This window comes from Salvia splendens, unplaced genomic scaffold (assembly GCF_004379255.2).
Source record: "Salvia splendens isolate huo1 unplaced genomic scaffold, SspV2 ctg344, whole genome shotgun sequence".
Classification (NCBI taxonomy): Eukaryota; Viridiplantae; Streptophyta; class Magnoliopsida; order Lamiales; family Lamiaceae; genus Salvia; species Salvia splendens.
The window spans coordinates 45,716-72,723 of NW_024598987.1; the positions used below are offsets into that span (position 1 = coordinate 45,716).

General features: G+C 46.8%; 2 protein-coding genes across 2 annotated transcripts; both read right to left on the bottom strand.

Annotated features, from left to right (window-relative positions):
• Nucleotides 1-24,164: 24,164 nt before the first annotated feature.
• Nucleotides 24,165-25,610, bottom strand: LOC121789817 (trichohyalin-like). The gene has a single exon (XM_042188177.1). It carries the CDS (start codon nt 25,608-25,610, stop codon nt 24,333-24,335), a length of 1,278 nt encoding a protein of 425 aa, XP_042044111.1. The 3' UTR covers nt 24,165-24,332.
• A 1-nt stretch (nt 25,611) lies between these two features.
• On the bottom strand, nt 25,612-26,718 carry LOC121789818. Its single transcript, XM_042188178.1, has one exon. The coding sequence runs from the start codon at nt 26,716-26,718 to the stop codon at nt 25,612-25,614; it is 1,107 nt and encodes a 368-aa protein (XP_042044112.1).
• Between the last annotated feature and the right edge of the window lie 290 nt (nt 26,719-27,008).

Consider the following 27,008-nt stretch of genomic DNA (forward strand, 5'->3'; position numbering starts at 1 on the left):
GGGCTGTCCTTCATTGGTTCGAACACGAACGGGAAGATTTGGATGTTTGCGGAAGAGGGGTCCACTTTTGATATTGAGGTTGACTCGGAACAAATTCTTCACGGGTACCTCAAATCCCACCGCCTTGCTAGGCCGGTGGCCATCTCAGCCGTGTACGCCAAATGTACAAGGGCTGAAAGACATCACTTATGGGACAAGATGAGAGAGATTGCCGGGCCTCTTGAGGGAACACCTTGGATCATCGGTGGCGATTTCAACACCATTCTATCTCACCAAGACAGAGTCGGAAGTGATACCAACCGGCAAGCCGAGATGGTAGATTTTGCGGAGGCAACGGAAGATTGTAGGCTGCTTGACCCTGGTTTTGATGGAGCGGCATTCACTTGGGCCAAGAATGGCCTTTTTGAAAGGTTGGATAGAGTGCTTGTCAGCGAGGATTGCCTCGGACCATGGACCAATTCTTGTCAGGTGCACGAAGATGAACACATCCGCTGGAGCCAAGGCTTTCAGGTTCCAGAACATGTGGATCCGACATGAAGGATTCATGGCCGTAGTGCAAAAAGCATGGGAGGAGCCCACGGGGGCGGGTGGAATCCTAAACATTCAAATCAAGCAGGCCAGAGTTAAAAAGGCCCTTAAGGAGTGGAACAAAGAGGTTTTTGGGAACATCCATGCTAATATAAAAGAAAAGGAGGAAGAAATTGCTCTGGCCCAATCTTGTTTCGAAGCAAGGCCGACTCCGGATCACAGGACAGCGTTCAACAAACACATTGCCGAGTACATCCTTCTGCTGAGAATGGAAGAAGATTTTTGGCGACAGAAGGCAGCTTTGAGGTGGCTTGCCGAGGGAGACAAAAATACCCGGTTCTACCAAAGCTGGGTGAAACAAAAGAGGGTTCGTCTCCGCATCCATTCAATTCGTGCCAATGGGCAGGAGCTCACCGAGGAAGCCGAGATTAAAAAGTCCGCAGTGGAGTTCTTCCAACAACTCCTTGCCCCCAACAATCCGACACTTGAAGACCCAGACCTCGACCTAATCCAGCAGGTCCACTCAGCCGAGCAGTTCGTTGACATCGCAGATGCTCCAAGTGCGGACGAGGTCAGGAGTGCCACCTTTTGCATTTCCGGAGATAGTGCACCCGGACCCGACGGCTTCTCGGCCACCTTCTATCAAGCCTGCTGGCCCATTGTGGGGCCGGAGGTAGTGGAAGCAATCAGACAGTTCTTCAGAGGGGCCTTCCTGCCAAGGAGCATCACGGCCACAAGCATAGTCCTTATCCCAAAGAAGGCATCGCCGGAGTCATGGACCGACTACCGACCCATTAGTCTCTGCAATGTTCTAAACAAGATCATTACCAAGGTACTCACCTCTCGACTCTCTCCTTTCCTCCCACAGGTCATCTCCCCAAACCAAAGTGGATTTGTCAAAGGTCGGCTCCTTAACGACAACGCACTTCTGGCTCAAGAGATGTTCCATGAGCTTGCTAGATGCTCCCCAGCGCCTAATGTGGCAGTAAAGATTGACATGGCTAAAGCCTATGATAGGGTCCAATGGCCATTCCTCTTCAAAGTTTTACGCCGTATGGGTTTCCCGGATTCATGGATTTCACTTATGGAGAGGTGTATTGGGTATTGCTGGTTCTCGGTCCTTGTTAACGGGGCACCCTCGGGCTTCTTTAGATCAACTCGAGGACTTCGGCAAGGAGACCCGATCTCCCCCGCTCTGTTCGTAATCGCTGCGGACTACCTGTCCCGAGCATTAGATAAGCTCATCCTCGGCCAAAAGGACATGACGTTCAAAGCCTCCCGGAGATGCATGGAGATCAGCCATCTAGCCTATGCGGACGACATTATCATCTTCACTCAAGCGGCGGCAAATCCTATGCGCCGGCTAAGAGCCTGTCTCGAAAAATATGAAAGAGTCTCCGGCCAACAAGTCAGCCTCGCCAAGAGTAATTTCTATATTGCCGAGGCCCATGAGCATTGGGCAAACTCGATCCAGGCGGAAGGAGGCTTCTCTAGAGGGGCCTTTCCTTTTCTCTATCTCGGAGTCCCTATCTATCGTGGTGCCAAACGCACGGACATGTTCCTATTTCTACGGGAAAAGATTGCAAGAAGGATCTCAGGATGGGCACACCGTCACCTATCCTTTGGAGGAAGGCTTACGTTGATTAAGAGCACTCTTGAAGCGATCCCCTTGCACATCTTTCAAGCCGTCGAGCCCACGGCCGGTACCCTCAAGCAACTTGATCAACAAATGGCCCGATTCTTTTGGGGGTCTACGAATGAAAAGAAGCGGACCCATTGGATTGGATGGGAACAAATGTGCCGGCCCACTGATGAAGGAGGCCTTGGGATCCGAAAAACTATGGAGGTCCTCCGCGCCTTCAATATCAAACTTTGGTGGCGCTTTCGGGAGCAAAACTCCCTTTGGGCAAGATACATGATGGCAAAATATTGCTCCAACTCCACACCGCTCACCTTGAGATTGCCGAGCAGGAGTAGCCCTACGTGGAGAAGGCTCTCAAGAGCATGGCCCCTTGCGCAACCGCACATTAGATGGCTAGTGGGACAAGGGGACATCTACTTCTGGGATGACATTTGGCTTGGCGATAGCCCTCTGAGGGAACTTAGTCTTGATGATAGGGGAAGACCAACCACCCGGGTCTCGGAGTTCATTACAAATGGTGGTTGGGATGTGCCCAAGCTTCAACTCCTTCACAATCAGGCCGGCCTTCCTCAGCATGTTATCGATGGCATCATTAATACACCGATCCTCCATGACGAACAGGATATCCTGAGGTGGAACCTCTCTAAGCATGGGGAATTCACGGTGGCTTCGACATGGGACACACTTCGAGGACGAAACCCGATCATCCATGGTTTGGGGGATGTTTGGAAGGTAGGCCTCACCAACTCAATAGCCATCTTTATCTGGAGGCTTCTCTCCAATCGGGTGCCGGTTGACACGAAACTTCAGTGGCGGGAGATTGAGCTAGCCTCTAAGTGCCAATGCTGCCCCCACAGACCGAACACTGAGTCACTCCAACACCTCTTCATCCAGGGATATGGAGCTCGCAGAGTATGGAGTGAGTTCGACGGCTGGTTCACAGGGCCGTTCCCCCGCATCCATATCAATGACACAATCCCTACGAGAATCGAAGTGTGGGCGCGAAGGTGCCAACAGCCGAACAAGAAACATCTTAGCCGAGCCACTCCATACCTCATCCTTTGGTTTATCTGGTCGGAGAGAAACAGGAGCCGCCACCAAGGCACGCAGTTTAAACCACAAAACGTGGTATGGCAGGTCCACATGTTCATTCGAAATGCTATGTCTAATGGAAGCTTGAAGCCGAAACATTGGAAGGGAGTTAAACTTGGAATCAATATTCCCCAACAAGCGGCGGCAATCAGGGCGCTACCCCTAGCCATGGCAATCAAATGGAACCCCCCGGATCAGCCGTGGATAAAGCTCAACACGGATGGCTCCTACAATGAAGCGAACGGCAGAACAGGGGCTGGAGGGATTATTCGAGACCACTCGGGTAAGATGCTCGCCGCCGTCAGCACACCCCTTGAAGCCCACTCGGCTTTAGAAGCGGAGCTGTTGGCCATGATTCACAGGCTAAATATAGCCAAGGAATTCGGCCTACCAATCTGGATTGAGTCAGATGCAGAGCAAGCAATCAAATTGGTCAATGGGACAGGATGGGGCCCGGCACTAGCTCGGCAAGCGGTGGCGCAACTAACCATTCTCAAACGCCAACTCAATTTCCGAGCCACCTTCATACACAGGGAGGGGAACAAAGCGGCGGACTTCCTTGCGAAAATGGGGCTAGTCCAAGACAGTGGCCTACGAATGCACTACAACTCAGCACCGAGAGAACTGTTGGACTTGGTTAGATTGGACGAGATGGGAGTGTCGCACATCCGAAACCTAGACGGGGACGGGCATCAAAGTTGATCATGAGACGATGGGAGACACTAGTGACTAGCTTTTTGGTTAATTATATTTTGGAAAGGAGTATGATGAGGTCCGAACTTTGTGGGATCGGACCGCATACTACTCTTGAATTTGTTACGGCACACCACTTTTGGGTGTGGCCACGCCTTGTAATTATCACTTTTGGAAATATAGGGATGAGGGACCCACGAACCCTCCACCGTAGAGGTGTTTGAAAAAAAAAAAAAAAAAAAAAAAAAAAAAAAAAAAAAGAGGGAGTATGATGAGGTCCGATCCATATTGGATCGGACCGCATACTACTCTTGTAATTTTGTTGGCACATCATTTTCGGGTGTGGCCAAGTTCTGTTTAATTGCCTTGCTGGAATATAGGGATGAGGGACCCACGAACCCTCCACCATGACGGTGTTTGAAAAAAAAAAAAAAAAAAAAAAAAAAAAGAGATGCATCAAACTGAAGATCCCAACATTCCAAGGAAGGAGTGACCCCGAAGCTTATTTGGAGTGGGAGAGAAAGGTGGATCTCATCTTTGAATGTCACAACTATTCCGAGGAGAAAAAGGTTAGACTTGCTGCTATTGAATTCGCTGACTATGCTATAGTTTGGTTGGATCAATTGACAACTAGTACAAGGCGATATGGAGGAAGACCGGTTTCGACTTGGGAAGAAATGAAAAGCATAATGTGTAAGAGATTTGTACCTTCTCATTATTTTCGTGAATTGTATCAAAAATTACAATCTATGAAACAAGGTACTAAATCTGTTGATGAGTACTACAAAGACATGGAGATTGCCATGATTAGGGCAAATGTTGAAGAAGATAGAGAAGCAACTGTGGCTCGATTCTTATGTGGGCTGAATAGGGAGATTGCAAACATTGTAGAGCTTCAACACTATGTGGAATTGGAGGACATGGTTCATATGGCCATGAAGGTGGAGGGACATTTGAAGAAGAAGGGAACAATCCAAAAGAATTTTTCAACAAGTTCTCATTCTTCAAGGACAAAAGAGTGGACTTCATCCAAATCCAATTTTGGGGCAGGTTCTAAACCCCAAAATGAAGCGTCGACATCCAAGTCCAAAGAATTTGAGAAGGGTAAAGGTATTTCTACTTCTACTTCTACTCGAAATAGAGATATCAAATGTTTTCGTTGTCAAGGTGTTGGACACATTGCATCTCAATGTCCAAACAAAAGGGTGATGATTTTGAAGCCAAATGGAGAGATAGAATCTGAAAGTGAACGTGAAGATGATGATGATGAGGAGGAGGATAAACAATTGGAGGAGATTTGACCAGAACATGGAGAACTTTTGGTCGTTCGAAGGGCTCTAAACATGCAAAACAGAAATGATGATCAACAAAGGGAGAACATCTTCCACACAAGGTGTTTGGTCCAAGGTAAACTTTGCATAATGATTATTGATGGTGGTAGTTGTGCAAATGTTGCAAGTTCTGAAATGGTGGAAAAGTTGAGCTTAACAACGGAAAAACATCCTAATCCGTACAAGCTACAATGGCTTAATGACTGTGGAGAAATTCGAGTGACTAAGCGAGTTCTAATTTCGTTTTCAATTGGCAATTATAAAGATGATGTTCTTTGTGATGTTGTGCCAATGCATGCTAGTCACATTCTTTTGGGGAGGCCATGGCAGTTTGATCGTAGAGTGACTTATGATGGATTTCACAACCACTACACCTTCAAGCACAACAACAAGTCTATCATGCTTGTCTCTTTGACACCTCAACAAGTTCAAGAAGATCAACAGAAATTATCTCAAGCAAGGAGAGCTCGTGAGGTTGAGAGAAAAAAAAGCGAGGGCATTGAAAAAGAGTCGAGTGAAAAGAGTCGAGAGAAAAGTAAGAATGAGGGAAAAGAAAAAAAGAATTTCTATGTGAGAGCAAAAGAAATAAAGAGTGCAATAGTTAAAGAAAAGAGTGTTTTCATCTTAGTGTACAAAGAGTCTTTGTTTACCACTAACGAATTAACCACTTCTTTGTCAAGTACTTTTGTGTCTCTTTTACAAGAATTCGAGGATGTCTTTCCCGAGGATGAACCAAGTGGATTACCTCCAATAAGAGGTATTGAACATCAAATTGACTTTGTTCCCGGTGCAGTTCTACCAAACCGACCAGCCTATATGGCCAATCCCGAAGAGACTAAGGAAATTCAAAGACAAGTGCAAGAGTTGTTGAAGAAAGGAAAAATCCGTGAGAGCATGAGTCCATGTGCTGTGCCGGTAATTGTTGTTTCTAAGAAAGATGGATCATGGAGGATGTGCACCGACTGTCGAGCAATCAACAAAATCACTGTAAAGTATCGCTATCCTATTCCTAGGGTAGATGATATGCTTGATGAATTGCATGGATCTGTTGTGTTTAGTAAGATCGATTTGAAAAGTGGTTATCATCAAATTCGCATTAGAGAAGGAGATGAATGGAAAACAGCCTTTAAAACAAAATTTGGTCTATATGAGTGGTTAGTCATGCCTTTTGGTTTAACTAATGCACCAAGCACTTTCATGAGATTGATGCACCATGTTTTGAGAAAATTCATTGGAAAATTTGTGGTTGTTTATTTTGATGATATTCTGGTCTATAGCAAAAATGTGGATGAACATCTTAACCATGTGCATGCTATTTTGGACACCTTAAGAAAAGAATCATTGTATGCAAATCTCAAGAAGTGTTCATTTTGCATGGATAAAGTTGTTTTTCTTGGTTTTGTTATAAGTGCAAATGGGATTGAAATGGAAAAGGAGAAGGTGAAAGCTATTTTAGAATGCCCAATTCCTCAAAATGTAGCACAAGTTAGAAGTTTTCATGGTCTTGCAAGTTTTTATAGGAGGTTTGTCAAGGATTTTAGTACAATTGCTGCACCTTTGAATGAAATTGTGAAAAATGATGTTTGTTTTTATTGGGGAGAAAAACAAGAGCATGCTTTTAATCTCCTTAAAGAAAAACTTACAACTGCACCAATTCTTTCTTTGCCTAACTTTGATAACATGTTTGGGCTTGAATGTGATGCATCTGGAGTAGGCATCAGAGCTGTTTTGTTGCAGGATGGAAAGCCAATCGCTTACTTTAGCGAAAAGTTGAAAGGAGGTCAATTGAACTATCCAACGTATGACAAGGAGTTATATGCGTTGGTTAGAGCTTTGGAAACATGGCAGCATTACTTGTGGCCTAGAGAGTTTGTCATTCATACGGATCATGAATCTCTTAAGTACTTGAAAGGTTAAGGTAAGCTTACCAAGAGACATGTTAAGTGGGTGGAATTCATTGAATCATTTCCCTATGTAATCAAATACAAAAAGGGAAAAGAAAACACTGTGGCTGATTCATTGTCTCGGAGGTACATTTTGATCACTAATTTGAGTTCTAAGTTGCTTGGTTTTGAGTTGATTAAGGAAATGTATGATAATGACCCGGACTTTTCTTCTATCTATTTAGCTTGTGAGCATGCTGCATTTGACAAGTTCTATAGGCATGATGGCTATTTGTTTAGAGAAAATAAACTGTGCATTCCTAAAGGTTCTATGCGTGAATTGCTTGTGCGTGAAGCACATGGTGGTGGTTTAATGGGGCATTTTGGAGTCCATAAGACAATGGATGTTTTGCATGAACATTTCTTTTGGCCTAAAATGCGTGTGGATGTTGAAAGAATTTGTAAAAGATGCATAACTTGCATGCAAGCCAAGTCTAAATCACACCCGCATGGTTTGTACAAACCGTTACCAATTCCTAGTGCACCTTGGGAGGATATTTCAATGGACTTTGTTGTTGGTTTGCCAAGAACAAAAAGAGGTAGAGATTCAGTTTTTGTGGTTGTTGATAGGTTTTCAAAAATGGCACATTTTATTCCATGCCACAAAACTGATGATGCATCTCATATCGCTGATTTGTTCTTTAAAGAAATTGCCCGTTTGCATGGTGTTCCTAGATCAATTGTGAGTGATCGAGATGCTAAATTTGTGAGTCATTTTTGGCAAGTGTTGTGGAATAAGTTAGGAACTAAACTCTTGTTTTCTACTACTTGTCATCCACAAACTGATGGACAAACTGAAGTAGTTAATAGGACTTTGTCTCAATTACTACGAACTTTAGTTAAAAAGAACTTGAAAAGTTGGGAGGAATGCTTACCTTTTGCTGAATTTGCTTATAATCGAAGTGTTCATTCTGCTACTAACTTTTCTCCATTTGAAGTTGTGTATGGTTTTAATCCATTGAGCCCACTAGATTTGATTCCAATACCTATTGAAGATCGTGCAAGTCTTGATGGAAAAGCTAAGGCCGAAATGGTGAAAAGATTGCATGAAAGGGCAAGACTCAACATTGAAAAGAGGACAGAACAATATTCAAAGCAAGCCAACAAGGGTAGGAAACAAGTCATCTTTGAGCCGGGAGATTGGGTTTGGTTGCATATGAGAAAGGAGAGATTTCCTTCGAAAAGAAAGTCCAAGTTGCAGCCAAGAGGAGATGGACCATTCCAAGTGATTGGAAAAGTCAATGATAATGCTTAAAAACTTGACTTACCTGGTGAGTTTAATGTAAGTGCTACTTTCAATGTTTCTGATTTATCTCCTTATGTTGGTGAATTAGATTCGAGGACGAATCCTCTTGAAGAAGAAGGGAATGATGGAGCTACACCCAAGCTGATCTACAAGGACAAGAAGATGGATCCATTGTTCATTCAAAGTGGACCAATTACAAGAGCTAGAGCTAAGAAGATAAAGGAGTCCATGATGCTTTTAGTTGATGAAATAAAAGCCCAATTCCAAGACCAATCTACATTGGGCCAAATGGTGAATATTATTCAAGTTAGTGGGCAGCCCAATGCATGAAGTTTTGAGTCACTATATATCACATTTTGGAGGCCCAAATTGAAGATACATGATGCATTTTCGTCCAAGTTGGAGCAACCAAAATGAATAGTCATTTTTAAGTTACTTTTTGAGTTAAATAAGTGACTTTAGATGTCCTAAAGTCACACCAATAGTTTAGGAGTTACTTTTCACTTATTATGAGTCATTCTAAAGGTCTTAAGTTGTACTAATGATATGAGACTTTCAAGAGTCCATTCTAGCCTATAAATAGGCTTGTAAGCATGTCATTTGAGGACACCATTGATCAAATACGAAAATAGACTTTGTCTTGTGAGATGAATTCTCTTTGTAGAGTTTTTCACTTGTTTGGAACTTATCAAGATACTTTGAGCAAGTTCTTGTGGCGTTCAACCATACCGAGGTTCTTGGCTGATCATATAGCCAACGGGTCGAGGTTTTCCAAGCTCTGGAAGTTGATCAAACCAGATTATCAATCAAGGAAGTCCGCTGCCAAACCTTATACGTGGGGTTCTTGGATCAATATATCCAACGGGTCCTTCGTCCTATCCCAATCCATATCAAGCTGGTCCGGGATAGACCTAGCCTCCTCGGGGTCCGGTGGGGCCGGGGTGGGGTTCGGGGGGGGGGGGGGGTCCGGCATGACCGTTCGAGGGTATGACTGGCCAAAAGATGACCTCGTGGGCCGGTCGTGGGAGCTCACGGTTTAGAGCGACGGGCAAGGTCGAGTGTTGGGGATGTCAACGCCGTACAAGGGTGGGGATTCGGCGGGATTGAGGGTGGGTGGTGCGATGACCGGCGTGGAAAGGGTCTCGGCGGGTTGTGGGGGTGGGGAGGTGAGGTGTGATGACCGGCGTGGAAAGGGTCTCGTGGGTGTGTGTGGATGGACGGCGGTATGAATCGAAGTCGGGGGATTGCTAGAGAGAAGGGAGAGCGTCTCTCTCTAGAAAGAGCAATTTTTGCCGTTTGGTAACCCTTGTCAACACCATAAGCACATAACACAATCAGTTTTCCACCAACACATTAATCATGCATGCCCTATCGTTCCTTTCATCATTTTCTTACATTGCCCATCATAATCGTTCACAATAAAAAAAAACTATCACTTTAGCACACATCAACGTGCAACACATAACCACTTCATAGGATCAAATCCTTACTCATGCACTTCATTCAAAACTTGTCAACAAGGACTATTACGGTAAAACATGAATCGGGCAGAACAGCGCAGTCCTTTTGTAAAAATCATTAAAATTTTATCCGATATCCTTTTAAGCTAAAATTTGGTCACCACACAGTAGACACATAAGGGTTTATCCAGTTAAAATTTCGCACCAAAATCACATCTTTTAATCAGTCAAATCAAAGTTGAAACTCACTGAACTGTTACATGGCAAAACACGATTCTGGCAGGACTGCGCAGTTCAATTGTAAAATTTGTTAAAAATCATTCGTCATCGATTGAAGCTGAAATTTGGACACAACACATAAGACATCTAAAACCTCATCCAGTTCAAATTTCGTGCCAAAATAAGATCGTTTGATTGGTCTAACAGTCGTCGGAACTTACTGCCTGTACACAGCAGTTTTCATGCTCAACACCCACTAACCCTAGTTTGTCTATCATAGTTCCACACATACATATTCATGCTTCCACATACACATTCATGCTTCAAAACGGATTCACAACCATGCCTTCCTCATCACACATAATAGTCACAATTGATACATCCACACGCGCGCACACACATACACGGGCACACACATATTCTTGTGCAAACTCCCTTCCCAAACGCCAAGTGGTTTGATTCTTCAACGGATCTTGAGTTTCCAACTCCAATCAAGGCAAAGATGGGTTGTGGGGAAGATTAGGGTTAGGGTTTTTCTATATTTATATATTCAAGGATTTATTCCCATAGTTAAATAAAACAATTAAAATTTGTGGAAGAAAAATATAGAGGTCAATGAATAAATTCCACAATTAAAACAAAATGGGCGTGTATTGAGAGAGAGAGAGAGAGAGAGAGTTCGAAAATTATGCTATTTAACTAGCATAGGAATTGATTTGGTATTTACTTGGATAGAAAGAATCCCACAAAATAGGAACAAAATATTAATCCCTTTAAAAAAATAGGGGTGGATCGAAAATGGTGATTATTTCCACAAGGAAATAATTTAAATCCCAATTTAAATAGGATAAGGAAAGATTTGGCAAGATATGGTAAGATTTAATTGGATTTTAATTCAAGATACCAATTAAATCTACAAAATAATTCCTTCTCCTAATTAATAGGAGAATTCGAAAATTCTCAAGGAGTGGACAAGGGGTCGAAAATCATGTAGAATAACATAGGCATAATTTGGTTTGGATTTAATTTGGATAAATATCCCAAAACAATTGATTAAATCCAAGAAAAATAATATCATTTCCAATAATTTGGATTAGCCGAAAATTCCAATAAAGTGGCTAGAATGATTATGCATGATCCCACTTAATTTAATTCACACACTGGAAATTAAATCACATCATCTCACATAACTCACAACAATTATTTTTGCTTAATTAACTCAATCACATAACTCACATAACTTAATTGAATTTCCGAATCAACATCCTCATTAATAAAATAAAAATAAGTCGCAAATTTTCGGGGTGCTACATCCTTCCCCTCTTAACAGAAATTTCGTCCCGAAATTTGGTCGTCTCACATAAACAATTCGGGGTACTTTTCTTTCATCCTATCTTCTAACTCCCACGTGGCTTCCTCGGGACCATGGTGGTCTCACAACACTTTCACTGATGCTATTGACTTGTTTCGTAACTCTTGCACCTTTCGATCTAGGATTGCTTCGGTTCTCTCCTCGTAGCTCATGTCGGGGTCAAGACAACTTCTCCTTACTGAATCACATGCTTGGGATAAAACACGTTCTTGCGCAACTGCGACACATGGAACACGTTGTGCACATTCCCAAAACTAGGTGGTAATGCCAGGCGATACGCTGCATGACCTACTTCATCAATTATCTCGTACGACCCTACAAAACGTGGTTTCAATTTTCCCTTCACTCCAAACCTCACAACTCCTCTCGATGGGGATACTTTCAAGAAGACTTTGTCACCAACATTGAATTTGATCTCCGTTTGGCGCACGTCAGCATACGACTTCTGCCTATCTTGAGCTTCCTTGATCCTTGCACGGATTTGATGTACAATTTCGGTCATCTCCTTGGTAGCGTCGGGTCCTAACATCCTTCTTTCACCAACCTCATCCCAGTAGAGTGGGGATCGATACTTCCTACCATACATGGCTTCATACGGCGCCATGTTGATCGTTGCTTGATAGCTATTGTTGTAGGCGAATTCAATCAATGGCAGAACAGGTTCCTAACTTTCCCCTAGGTCTGGGACAATGGCTCGCAGCATATCTTCAAGTGTTTGAATCGTCCTCTCCGACTGTCCGTCAGATTGCGGGTGAAAAGCAGTGCAAAAGTTCAACTTCGTTCCTAGCTCACGTTGCAAACTCACCCAAAATTTTGACGTAAACTTCGTATCGCAATCAAACACAATGGTCTTTGGCACTCCATGCAAACGTACAATCTCACTCACGTAGAGCTTAGCTAACTTATCCGATCCATAGGTAATCCTAATCGGTAAGAAATGCGCGCTTTTAGTGAGTCGATTGATGATCACCCAAATTGCAATATTCCCCTTTTGTGACTTTGGTAATCCCGTCATGAAGTCCATGGTCAAATGATCCCACTTCCATTCGGGAATTTCGAGCGGTTGCAATTTCCCATATGGTCGTTGGTGTAAGGCCTTCACTTGTTGACACGATATACATCGTTCCACAAACGATGCTACGTCCCCTTTCATTCCATTCCACCAAAAACGTTGCTTCAAGTCTTGATACATCTTCGTGCTTCCAGGGTGAGCAGTGTAAGACGTGTCGTGTGCTTCACTCAAAATCTCATCTTTCAGCGCCTCGTCATTCGGCACACACAATCGTCCATCGCATGTCAAAGCATTGTCCGTCTCTTCACGAAAGTGGTCATATTTCTCGGTCCTCACCTTCGCACGTGTCTCTTCTAACTTCTCATCACGTCGTTGAGCTTCTATGATCTTGGTTCTTAAGTCTGGCTCAATTACTAGCGTGGGTATTTTTTATTTTTTTTTATCCATCCTCCAAATCAGTCTATTCTTCATCCTCATGTTGGACCCGAATGTTCGGAACTCCCATTGCTTCCATCCTAGTGATCGCACTGAGGTGTCTCGGCATCGTGTTGGCACTCATTCGGTAGTAGTTGTGACATTCTAATCCCATTTTAGCCAGAAGGTCTCTGGCCATATTCCCTTCCCGATGAATGAAGGTGGCTCGCACGTCTTGATGGCGTTTGAGGGGTGAAATTTGCGCCAACACCCGGCTAGTGTGTGCCGGTAACCAACTTGTACCATTTAGGAGCTGGACCACTTGTTGTGCATCCGACTCAACCCAGATAGGTCGATTGAATTCTAAGGCAAGGTCCAATCCGAGATGAACGGCATGGAGCTCCGCCTCCAGGGCTGAGTGAGCCACAAGCGGGGAAGCGAACGCTGCAAGCACTTTTCCGGTATGGTCTCGGATGATACCACCTCCCCCGGCTTTATCCGACGCTTCCACATACACACCATCGGTGTTAAGCTTGATCCAGGGGTCATCCGGTGGGTGCCATTTAATTGCCACCACTAGCGGCCTATGGCTCCGTGATTCAGCATTGCTTGGGATGGTGATTTTGAGGCGAACTCCCTTCCAATGCTTCCTCTTGTATATCCCGTTAGCCATACTATTTCTGATGAAGACTTGCACTTGCCAGACTACATTAAATGGCTTAAATTGTACCGACTGGTGGCGACTTCTATTCCGTTCTGCCCTAATGAACCATAATATGAGATACGGCAAGGCCCGGCTTAAGTGTTTCCTACCCGATTGACGAACTCTCTTTGCCCAGACTTCTAGCCGATCTGGTATAGTGTCATTGATCCGTAGAGGTGATGAAGAGCCCTTAAACCATGCATCAAATTCCCTCCATATCCCGCGAGCCTCATCCCATTGTATTGGAGAGATTCGATCCTTGGTCTATGTGGGCAGCATTGGCATTTGGACGCCAATTCCATTCGTCTCCATTGTAGCTTTGTATCCACCGGAATGCGGTTGGAGAGTAGTCGCCATATAAAGATGGCAATAGATGACGTGAGGCCCGCTCTCCAAATGTCATTCAGCCCTAAACAATCGGCCTTTGGCTTCTCAAGGTCTCCCATGTAGTAGCTAGCGAGAACTCTCCATTAGGTGATAACTTCCATCTTGGCACATCCGGCCCGTCCGAGATGATTGGTGTATCGAGAATCCTCTGGACGATATGTTGTGCTAGGCCAGCTTGTGCTTGAAGGAACCGTAACTTAGTCTCATCCCATGCACCATCAGTAATATAATCCGCCACGCGCTCAAGAGGCCCTCCTCTATCGTCAAGGCTGAGTTCTCTTAAGGGAAGTTCTCCGAGCCATAAGTCGTCCCAGAATAGCATCTTTCCTTCTCCCACCACCCATCGAATGTGCGGTTGAGCCTGGGCCCGGGCCTTCAAAATCCTCTTCCAAGTAGGGCTGCCCCTCCCCATGGCTTTAGCTGTGAGTGGAGAAGCCTTATGGTAATATTTGGCCATCATGTACGTAGCCCAAAGGGAGTTTTGTTCCCTAAACCGCCACCACAACTTGATACTAAAAGCTCGTAAGACTTCCTTGATCTTCCGAATGCCCAAGCCTCCTTCGGCCGTGGGTAGGCAAACCTGGTCCCAACTTATCCAGTGTGTCCTTTTCTTCTCATTAGTTGACCCCCAAAAGAACCGAGCGATTTGCTGATCCAATTGCTTGAGGGCACCACCCATAGGCTCAATAGCTTGAAAAATGTGTAGGGGGATCGCTTCTAGTGTGCTTTTAATCAAAGTGAGTCTCCCCCCCAAAGGAGAGGTAAAGGAAGGGAAACGAACCTCGTTTTTTTTTTTTTTATCAAACACCTCTACGGTGGAGGGTTCGTGGGTCCCTCATCCCTATAATTCCAAAGGCGGTAATTACAAGGCGTGGCCACACCCAAAAGTGGTGTGCCGTAACAAATCAAGAGTAGTATGCGGTCCAATCCCACAAGGTTCGGACCTCATCATACTCTTTTCCAAAATACAATTAACCAAAAAGCTAGTCACTATTGTCTCCCATCGTCTCATTACCAACTTTAATGCCCGTTCCCGTCAAGGTATCGGATGTGCGACACTCCCATCTCGTCCAATCTAACCAAGTCCAACAGTTCTCTCGGTGCTGAGTTGTAGTGCATTCGTAGACCACTGTCTTGGACTAGCCCCATTTTCGCAAGGAAATCCGCCGCTTTGTTCCCCTCCCTGTGTATGAAGGTGGCTCGGAATTTGAGTTGGCGTTTATGAAGGGTTAGTTGCGCCACCGCTTGCCGGGCGAGTGCCGGGCCCCATCCTGTCCCATTGACCAATTTGATTGCTTGCTCTGCATCGGACTCAATCCAGATTGGTAGGGCGAGTTCTTTGGCTATATTTAGCCCGTGGAGCATGGCCAACAGCTCCGCCTCTAACGCCGAGTGTGCTTCTAGGGGTGTGCTGAAGGCGACGAGCATCTTACCCAAGTGGTCTCGAATAATCCCTCCAGCCCCTGTTCTACCGTTCGCTTCATTGTAGGAGCCATCTGTGTTGAGCTTTATCCACGGCTGGTCCGGGGGGTTCCATTTGATTGCCATGGCTAGGGGTAGCGCCCTGATTGCCGCCGCTTGAGGAATGTTGATTCCAAGTTTAACTCCCTTCCAATGTTTCGGCTTCAAGCTTCCATTGGACATAGCATTCCGAATGAACATGTGGACCTGCCATACCACGTTTTGTGGTTTAAACTGTGTGCCTTGGTGGCGACTCCTGTTTCTCTCCGACCAGATAAACCACAGAATGAGGTATGGAGTGGCTCGGCTAAGATGTTTCTTGTTCGGCTGTTGGTACCTTCGCGCCCACACTTCGATTCTCGTAGGGATTGTATCATTGATATGGATGCGGGGGAACGGGCCTGTGAACCAACCGTCAAACTCACTCCATACTCTGCGAGCTCCATGTCCCTGGATGAAGAGGTGTTGGAGGGACTCGGTATTCGGTCGGTGGGGGCAGCATTGGCACTTAGAGGCTAGCTCAATCTCCCGCCACTGAAGCTTCGTGTCAACCGGCACCCGATTGGAGAGAAGCCTCCAGATAAAGATGGCTATTGAGTTGGTGAGGCCTGCCTTCCAAACGTCCCCCAAACCTTGGATGATCGGGTTTCGCCCTCGAAGTGTGTCCCATGTCGAAGCCACCGTGAATTCCCCATGTTTAGAGAGGTTCCACCTCAGGATATCCTGTTCATCATGGAGGATCGGTGTATTAATGATGCCATCGATAACATGCTGAGGGAGGCCGGCCTGATTGTGAAGAAGCTGAAGCTTGGGCACATCCCAACCCCCATTAGTAATGAACTCCGAAACCCGGGTGGTTGGTCTTCCCCTATCATCAAGACTAAATTCCCTCAGAGGGCTATTGCCAAGCCAAATGTCATCCCAGAAGTAGATGTCCCCTTGTCCCACTAGCCATCTCATGTGCGGTTGTGCGAGGGGCCATGCTCTTGAGAGCCTTCTCCACGTAGGGCTACTCCTGCTCGGCAGTCTCAAGGTGAGCGGTGTGGAGTTGGTGCAATATTTTGCCATCATGTATCTTGCCCAAAGGGAGTTTTGCTCCCGAAAGCGCCACCAAAGTTTGATATTGAAGGCGCGGAGGACCTCCATAGTTTTCCGGATCCCAAGGCCTCCTTCATCAGTGGGCCGACACATTTGTTCCCAACCAATCCAATGGGTCCGCTTCTTCTCATTCGTAGACCCCCAAAAGAATCGGGCCATTTGTTGATCAAGTTGCTTAAGGGTACCGGCCGTGGGCTCGACGGCTTGGAAGATGTGTAAGGGGATCGCTTCAAGGGTGCTCTTAATCAACGTAAGCCTTCCTCCAAAGGATAGGTGACGGTGTGCCCATCCTGAGATCCTTCTTGCAATCTTTTCTCGTAGAAAGAGGAACATGTCCGTGCGTTTGACACCACGATAGATAGGTACTCCGAGGTAGAGGAAAGGGAAAACCCCTCTAGTGAATCCCCCTTCCGCCTGGATCGAGTTTGCCCAATGCTCATGGGCCTCGGCAATATAGAAATTACTCTTAGCAAGGCTGACTTGTTGGCCGGAGACTCTTTCATACTTTTCAAGACAAGCTCTTAGCCGGCGCATAGGATTTGCCGCCGCTTGGGTGAAGATGATAATGTCGTCCGCATAGGCTAGATGGCTGATCTCCATGCATCTCCGGGAGGCTTTGTACGTCATGTCCTTTTGGCCGAGGATGAGCTTATCTAATGCTCGGGACAGGTATTCCGCAGCGATCACGAACAGAGCGGGGGAGATCGGATCTCCTTGCCGAAGTCCACGAGTTGATCTAAAGAAGCCCGCGGGTGCCCCGTTAACAAGGACCGAGAACCAGCAATACCCAATACACCTCTCCATAAGTGAAATCCATGAATCCGGGAATCCCATACGGCGTAAAACTTTGAAGAGGAAGGGCCATTGGACCCTATCATAGGCTTTAGCCATGTCAATCTTTACTGCCACATTAGGCGCTGGGGAGCATCTAGCAAGCTCATGGAACATTTCTTGAGCCAGAAGTGCGTTGTCGTTAAGGAGCCGACCTTTGACAAAACCACTTTGGTTTGGGGAGATGACCTGTGGGAGGAAAGGAGAGAGTCGAGAGGTGAGTACCTTGGTAATGATCTTGTTTAAAACATTGCAGAGACTGATGGGTCGGTAGTCGGTCCATGACTCCGGCGATGCCTTCTTTGGGATAAGGACAATGCTTGTGGCCGTGATGCTCCTTGGCAGGAAGGCCCCTCTGAAGAACTGTCTGATTGCTTCCACTACCTCCGGCCCCACAATGGACCAGCAGGCTTGATAGAAGGTGGCCGAGAAGCCATCAGGTCCGGGTGCACTATCTCCGGAAATGCAAAAGGTGGCACTCCTGACCTCGTCCGCACTTGGAGCATCTGCGATGTCAACGAACTGCTCGGCTGAGTGGACCTGCTGGATTAGGTCGAGGTCTGGGTCTTCAAGTGTCGGATTGTTGGGGGCAAGGAGTTGTTGGTAGAACTCCACTGCGGACTTTTTAATCTCGGCTTCCTCGGTGAGCTCCTGCCCATTGACACGAATTGAATGGATGCGGAGACGGACCCTCTTTTGTTTCACCCAGCTTTGATAGAACCGGGTATTTTTGTCTCCCTCGGCAAGCCACCTCAAAGCTGCCTTCTGTCGCCAAAAATCTTCTTCCATTCTCAGCAAAAGGATGTACTCGGCAATGTGTTTGTTGATCGCTGTCCTGTGCTCCGGAGTCGGCTATCTTCTTCCATTCTCAGCAAAAGGATGTACTCGGCAATCTTCTTCCATTCTCGGCAAAAGGATGTACTCGGCAAAGGGAAACGAACCTCGTGAGAAACCTCCTTCGCTTTGTATTGTGTTTGTCCAGCCTTCATTAGCGTCGGCTATATACAATTACTCTTGTCGAGGTTGATTTGCTGACCAAACACCTCGGCATAGTGATCCAGACAGCCACGAAGCCTCCGAAGGGGGTTCACGGCCGCTTGCGTGAAGATGATGATGTCATCCGCATACGCAAGGTGGCTGATCTCAATACTTCCCCGGGTTGCTTTGAATGTCATCTCTTTGTTGCCAAGGATGAGTTTATCAAGTAGTCTCGAGAGATAGTCCGCCGCTAGAACGAAGAGGGCGGGGGAGATGGCATCCCCTTGCCTTAGTCCACGGGTGGATTTGAAGAAGCCTGCCGGCGCCCCATTAATAAGAATCGAAAACCAACAAGATCCAATGCACCTCTCAATGAGCGTCACCCATTGTTCGGGGAAGCCCATGTGCTTAAGGACTTTTAGGAGGAACGGCCATTGGACTCGATCATAGGCTGAGAATGGAAGAAGATTTTTGGCGACAGAAGGCAGCTTTGAGGTGGCTTGCCGAGGGAGACAAAAATACCCGGTTCTACCAAAGCTGGGTGAAACAAAAGAGGGTTCGTCTCCGCATCCATTCAATACGTGTCAATGGGCAGGAGCTCACCGAGGAAGCCGAGATTAAAAAGTCCGCAGTGGAGTTCTTCCAACAACTCCTTGCCCCCAACAATCCGACACTTGAAGATCCAGACCTCGACCTAATCCAGCAGGTCCACTCAGCCGAGCAGTTCGCTGACATCGCAGATGCTCCAAGTGCGGACGAGGTCAGGAGCGCCACCTTTTGCATTTCCGGAGATAGTGCACCCGGACCCGACGGCTTCTCGGCCACCTTCTATCAAGCCTGCTGGCCCATTGTGGGGCCGGAGGTAGTGGAAGCAATCAGACAGTTCTTCAGAGGGGCCTTCCTGCCGAGGAGCATCACGGCCACAAGCATAGTCCTTATCCCAAAGAAGACATCGCCGGAGTCATGGACCGACTACCGACCCATCAGTCTCTGCAATGTTTTAAACAAGATCATTACCAAGGTACTCACCTCTCGACTCTCTCCTTTCCTCCCACAGGTCATCTCCCCAAACCAAAGTGGATTTGTCAAAGGTCGGCTCCTTAACGACAACGCACTTCTGGCTCAAGAGATGTTCCATGAGCTTGCTAGATGCTCCCCAGCGCCTAATGTGGCAGTAAAGATTGACATGGCTAAAGCCTATGATAGGGTCCAATGGCCATTCCTCTTCAAAGTTTTACGCCGTATGGGTTTCCCGGATTCATGGATTTCACTTATGGAGAGGTGTATTGGGTGTTGCTGGTTCTCGGTCCTTGTTAACGGGGCACCCTCGGGCTTCTTTAGATCAACTCGAGGACTTCGGCAAGGAGACCCGATCTCCCCCGCTCTGTTCGTAATCGCTGCGGACTACCTGTCCCGAGCATTAGATAAGCTCATCCTCGGCCAAAAGGACATGACGTTCAAAGCCTCCCGGAGATGCATGGAGATCAGCCATCTAGCCTATGCGGACGACATTATCATCTTCACTCAAGCGGCGGCAAATCCTATGCGCCGGCTAAGAGCCTGTCTCGAAAAATATGAAAGAGTCTCCGGCCAACAAGTCAGCCTCGCCAAGAGTAATTTCTATATTGCCGAGGCCCATGAACATTGGGCAAACTCGATCCAGGCGGAAGGAGGCTTCTCTAGAGGGGCCTTTCCTTTTCTCTATCTCGGAGTCCCTATCTATCGTGGTGCCAAACGCACGGACATGTTCCTCTTTCTACGGGAAAAGATTGCAAGAAGGATCTCAGGATGGGCACACCGTCACCTATCCTTTGGAGGAAGGCTCACGTTGATTAAGAGCACTCTTGAAGCGATCCCCTTGCACATCTTTCAAGCCGTCGAGCCCACGGCCGGTACCCTCAAGCAACTTGATCAACAAATGGCCCGATTCTTTTGGGGGTCTACGAATGAAAAGAAGCGGACCCATTGGATTGGATGGGAACAAATGTGCCGGCCCACTGATGAAGGGGGCCTTGGGATCCGAAAAACTATGGAGGTCCTCCACGCCTTCAATATCAAACTTTGGTGGCGCTTTCGGGAGCAAAACTCCCTTTGGGCAAGATACATGATGGCAAAATATTGCTCCAACTCCACACCGCTCACCTTGAGATTGCCGAGCAGGAGTAGCCCTACGTGGAGAAGGCTCTCAAGAGCATGGCCACTCGCGCAACCGCACATGAGATGGCTAGTGGGACAAGGGGACATCTACTTCTGGGATGACATTTGGCTTGGCAATAGCCCTCTGAGGGAACTTAGTCTTGATGATAGGGGAAGACCAACCACCCGGGTCTCGGAGTTCATTACAAATGGTGGTTGGGATGTGCCCAAGCTTCAACTCCTTCACAATCAGGCCGGCCTCCCTCAGCATGTTATCGATGGCATCATTAATACACTGATCCTCCATGACGAACAGGATATCCCGAGGTGGAACCTCTCTAAGCATGGGGAATTCACGGTGGCTTCGACATGGGACACACTTCGAGGACGAAACCCGATCATCCATGGTTTGGGGGACGTTTGGAAGGTAGGCCTCACCAACTCAATAGCCATCTTTATCTGGAGGCTTCTCTCCAATCGGGTGCCGGTTGACACGAAACTTCAGTGGCGGGAGATCGAGCTAGCCTCTAAGTGCCAATGCTGCCCCCACAGACCGAACACTGAGTCACTCCAACACCTCTTCATCCAGGGATATGGAGCTCGCAGAGTATGGAGTGAGTTCGACGGCTGGTTCACAGGCCCGTTCCCACGCATCCATATCAATGACACAATCCCTACGAGAATCGAAGTGTGGGCGCGAAGGTGCCAACAGCCGAACAAGAAACATCTTAGCCGAGCCACTCCATACCTCATCCTTTGGTTTATATGGTCGGAGAGAAACAGGAGCCGCCACCAAGGCACACAGTTTAAACCACAAAACGTGGTATGGCAGGTCCACATGTTCATTCGAAATGCTATGTCTAATGGAAGCTTGAAGCCGAAACATTGGAAGGGAGTTAAACTTGGAATCAATATTCCTCAACAAGCGGCGGCAATCAGGGCGCTACCCCTAGCCATGGCAATCAAGTGGAACCCCCCGGATCAGCCGTGGATAAAGCTCAACACGGATGGCTCCTATAATGAAGCGAACGGCAGTACAGGGGCTGGCGGGATTATTCGAGACCACTCGGGTAAGATGCTCGTCGCCGTCAGCACACCCCTTGAAGCCCACTCGGCGTTAGAAGCGGAGCTGTTGGCCATGATTCACGGGCTAAATATAGCCAAGGAATACGGCCTACCAATCTGGATTGAGTCAGATGCAGAGCAAGCAATCAAATTGGTCAATGGGACGGGATGGGGGCCGGCACTCGCTCGGCAAGCGGTGGCGCAACTAACCATTCTCAAACGCCAACTCAAATTCCGAGCCACCTTCATACACAGGGAGGGGAACAAAGCGGCGGACTTCCTTGCGAAAATGGGGCTAGTCCAAGACAGTGGCCTACGAATGCACTACAACTCAGCACCGAGAGAACTATTGGACTTGGTTAGATTGGACGAGATGGGAGTGTCGCACATCCGAAACCTAGAAGGGGACGGGCATCAAAGTTGATCATGAGACGATGGGAGACAATAGTGACTAGCTTTGTGGTTAATTGTATTTTGGAAAGGAGTATGATGAGGTCCGAACCTTGTGGGATCGGACCGCATACTACTCTTGATTTTGTTACGGCACACCACTTTTGGGTGTGGCCACGCCTTGTAATTATCTCTTGTGGAAATATAGGGATGAGGGACCCACGAACCCTCCACCGTAGAGGTGTTTGATTAAAAAAAAAAAAAAAAAAATAAAAAAAAAAAAAATAAAAAAAAAAAATATCAATCTTAATTGCAACATTAGGGGCCGGGGTGCTTCGTTGGAGCTCATGGAACATCTCCTGTGCAAGGAGACATTATCATTAAGAAGCCTCCCTTTGACGAACCCACTTTGATTCTGTGCGACAACACAAGGGAGAAGTGGGGCAAGTCGCTTCGTGAGGACTTTGGTAATCACCTTATTGATCACGTTGCACAAGCTAATTGGTCTGTAGTCTCCCCAAGTCTCGGGTATTGGCTTCTTGGGGATGAGAACTATACTCGTGGCCGTGAAGCTTCGAGGGAAGAAGGTCCCACCGAAAAATTGCCTAACCGCATCCACCACATCTGGACCCACAATGCCCCAACAAGCTTGGGAGAATAATGCCGAGAATCCATCCGGGCACGGAGCACTATTGGCCGAGATGTCGAATACCGCTCGTTTCACCTCATCCGATCCGGAGGCTTCGGGAGGTCCATCAAAAGCTCCGAGGGGGGGAGGCATTGTAGGAGGCTTAGGTCCGGATCCGCAAGTTCCGGATAGCTCGGAGCTAGGAGGTTCTGAAAGAACTCAACCGCCGATTCTTTGATGGCCTTGTCATCCGTGAGTTCACACCCATTAGCGTTGATCTTGTGGATGCGTAGCCGGATCTTCTTCTGCTTCACCCAGCTTTGGTAGAACCTAGTATTTTTATCCCCTTCTTCTAGCCAACGGAGGGCCGCCTTCTGCCGCCAAAAATCTTCCTCCATTTTAAGAAGTAATATGTACTCGGCAATTTGTTTGTTGACCTCCGTTCTATTCCGGGCCGAGGGGTCACCTTCAAACTCCGCTTGTGCCTCTGCAATGTTTTCTTCACAGGTTTTTAAGTTGGAGTGAATATTCCCAAACACCTCTTTGTTCCACCTTTTAAGCGTACTCTTGATCCTTGCTAACTTGATCTTCAAATTGAGGATGCCCTCGGCCTCCATGGGAGCCATCCAATCTTCTTTTACCAAGTCACCGAATCCCTCATGCCGGACCCACATGTTTTGGAACCGGAACGCTTTCCCGCCCGTAAAGATGTTAGTCGGCCTGCATCTAACAAGGAGAGGTCCCTGGTCAGACGCGATGCGTGGGAGATTTGTGACTCTTATTGCCTCAAACGTTTGAGACGTCGTCTCGCTAATCAGCACCCTATCCAACCTTTCCATAAGGCCATTCTTAGCCCAGGTGAAATCTAATCCATCATAGCCTGGGTCCATAAGACCACAATCCTCAATGGCTTCAGCAAAATCAACCATTTCCGCTTGACGATTTGTGTCGCTCCCCGTCCTGTCTTGAGAAGAGAGGATTGTGTTGAAGTCCCCTCCAATAAACCACGGCATCCCATCCGAGAGTTGTGTGATATCCCTCAACTTTTCCCATAGGACATGTCGCTCTCTCTCGTGCATTTAGCATATACGGCCGATAGCATAATAGGGGTTGAGATCCAAGGGCAAGTGAACCTCCCATGTAGCAGCTGTTCCGAGTCATCCAACGCTTCATAATCCATCCCTTCTTGCACAAAGATCCAAATTTTCCCATTGATGTTCGAGCCCTTGAAGGACAGCCCCAACAACTTCGAAAACTTGTCCGGATTGGGGGGAATAAACGGTTCCATTATTGCAAGAAAACAAATATTATGAGAACTAATTAGTCTTTTTAGGACGTTTTGGGTTGACGCATTTGCGATCCCCCTAACGTTCCAAAACAAAAGATTTAATGACATGATTAACTAGAGGAGTTCGTACCCGGTGGGATTGACGTCCCCCCTAGAAATTCAATTATTTGAAGGCCATTCCCTTCATGAGGTGTCACGGCTTCCATATGGGTGGGGGGTTTTTATTATTATTATTTTTTTTAATAAATATTATCGACTATTGCAGGTTTAACGCACATATTCTACGGAATCTACAAATACTACATCCCAGAAATTCGAAGATGAATATGAAAGGGGGTGCCCGACCGCAACACACAAACCCTATGTAACACCATTTTCTTCAGATCTATTTTTCCCAGGAGCATCAAATAGCTCCTTACGTAGCAACATCAGGATCCAATCTTCTCTGAATAGCAGCTGCTGCCTCAAAGTTGCCGAGCTTGTATTGATATGCCATTTCTTCCCTGAGTTGTGCTTGCTCTTTCATTGCTTGAGCCATCCCAGGCTGCATAGACTGCTGTAAAGATTGGATCTGTTCTTCCTTTTGTCTTTCACGTTCTTTCTGCAGTTCTAGTCTTCGCTGTTCTTCATCATTGAATACAGTACGCTCAGACTCCTGCATTTTAGCAAATCCCTTTTTCATTTCCTTTTCCATTTTATGTTTGAAATAAGCATCAAGGTTGTAATACTTTTTAGAAGGAAAGGTTGCTGTGTTATGATCTTCCATGAAGTCTTTGAAGAGCTGCTTCTCTTCCCAATTGGCTAGACTTTCCAGGTTGACCTTTTTCACTTCTGATAACCATGCGGTAAATTCAGGCCGTTTATTCCACATATCAGTCTCTCTAATAATGCCATACTTCCCCCACAAATTAGTGACGGCGCCTTTCTTCCCCTTCTCTTTCTCCTTCTTCTTCTTCTTCTTCTTGGCTTTCCGTTTCTTCTCCTCCTCCCTCTTCTTCCTCTTCCTTTCCTTGTCTTTCTCTCTCATCCGCCTTTCCTTCTTCTCCTCTCTCCTCCTCTTCTCTCTCCTGTGCCGCCTCCTCTCGTCTTCGTCCCTGGACCGCCTCCTCTTGGAACTCGAGCTTCGGGTTTTACTGTGGCGCTTGGCTCGTTTCTGGATTTTTTTGGAATCGTGGTCGGAGTCGGAGTCCGAGTCCGGATCGGGATCGGGATCGGATTCGGATTCAAAATCGGATTTATGGAGGCGGCGGCGGTTGGAGGGAGCGGCGGCGACATCGATTGCCGGGGATTTGTTTCTGTCGTTGCCCATTTCTTGATTTTGGGCCATATGGGTGGGGTTGGCTCCATCATCGTTTTCATTGTGAGCGGTGGAGTCCTCCCAATTCTCCTCTTCTTCCATATCATTCTCCATGAAGTTCATTCGCTCCATGAGGGAGAAATACCGATTAGTGCTCATGTGATTTGGTGATTCTTGTGCTTCGGTGTTTGTTAAAACAAAGGGTTTGAAATGGCCTTTCGGATGAACAAGGTTACCCGATGTCGGGTTCGCTGCAGGCCGCGCCAAGTCTGCACCTCTCGGCTTACCCCCACGCACACTACCAAATGAAGGCCATTTGGCGGATGGTTCTCTAGATTGGTTGTCGTATCGCTCATCATGGACGATGACTATTTCCTTACACCCTTTTCCTTGCATGTCACCCAAGAAGTCCGGTCCCGGCCATTCCGTCCCCGATTGTGCCTTGGCCTTCGGGTTCATCCAAGCATTTCTTTCTTTCCCCTTGTTGCTGCCATTCCATATTACTATCGGATTTCCTCGACTCAACATTACTCTCTTTTGTTCCTATTTCTCCATGTTGTGACTGTTTTGGTGTTGCTATGTTGTAATTTCGCTTTGGAGGTCGAGCCGTCTTCCCGGAAGCATAACACACTTCACTTTTGTGTCCAACATGTTTGCAATCTACACAATAAGGCGGGATCTTATCCCACTTTACTTGCTGCACCAAGGGGCGCCCACAAATATCTAGGATGATCTCCTCGGGTGGAGCCTTTGTTATGTCAATCTCGATATAAAGACGCGCGAAGGAGAGTCTCGATTTGTTGGCCGTGGCTCTATCTATTTGGATCGGGTTGCCAAGAAGTTTTCCGATGGCATAAAGGGCCGATTGATCGTATAGGTGGATCGGGAGCCCAATTAAGTTGCACCATATCGCCGCAATTGGAGATTCACAATAGGCATCAAAGTCGGGGGACCATTTGAATACTCTCATCGGATGTCGATCAATGAACCATACCGGCATCCCTTTGGGTCTACTAAGGAGCCGAGCATAATCCGCCATATCCTCAAATTGAACAAGAATATGTTTGGCATTAATATAATTCCAAGTATAACCGCGGTAAAATTTAATATTATCTAGGGCCTTTTGGATTTGGTAGGAAGCCGGGATTGAGTGCGAGAACTTACCTACTATGGCATGGCCAAGGGATGATGCCAACCTTTGGATTTCTGATCCGGAGAAGTAGATGGATGGAATTCCGTTTGCCGTGGACGCAAAACCAATATTTTGGATGTTCTCCGGGACAAAGACTTGTGGATCCTCAATAGACGATGCCCCCCTCACCATGTCGGCCATGGATTTCTTCTTGTTGGGGTTCCTCACGTTTGGCTCAGTGTCATCTCCCAAAGGGTTGTGTGTCGGGTTGTCTTTAGATTTAGCCCCAAGGTTTGTTTCGATATGTGGTCCTTTGGTCGGATCCTTCTCGTTCATGGCTTCATCGGGAGGCCGGGGCGCTCCCATCTCCATCTCGGTCCTCGCCGGGTCCTTCGCATGCATGCCTGAGGCCGAGGGTGTGGTCAAGTCTCGGAGGGAGTTTTGGGTAGGCTTGGTCGTTGGCCAACCTGGCTTCATTAGGGTTGCTCCGGATTCGAATGATGCTCGGATTTTCCGGGTCTTTCCCTTTTCTAGAGGTGGAAAATCTTCCAAGGATGGGCCAATCCCAATGCGAGGCATGCATATTTCGGTATCTTTGTCTTTCCCATTTGTAACAAGGTTGACTCTTGGCATATCTGATGGAGGTACACCCAAGCTGATCA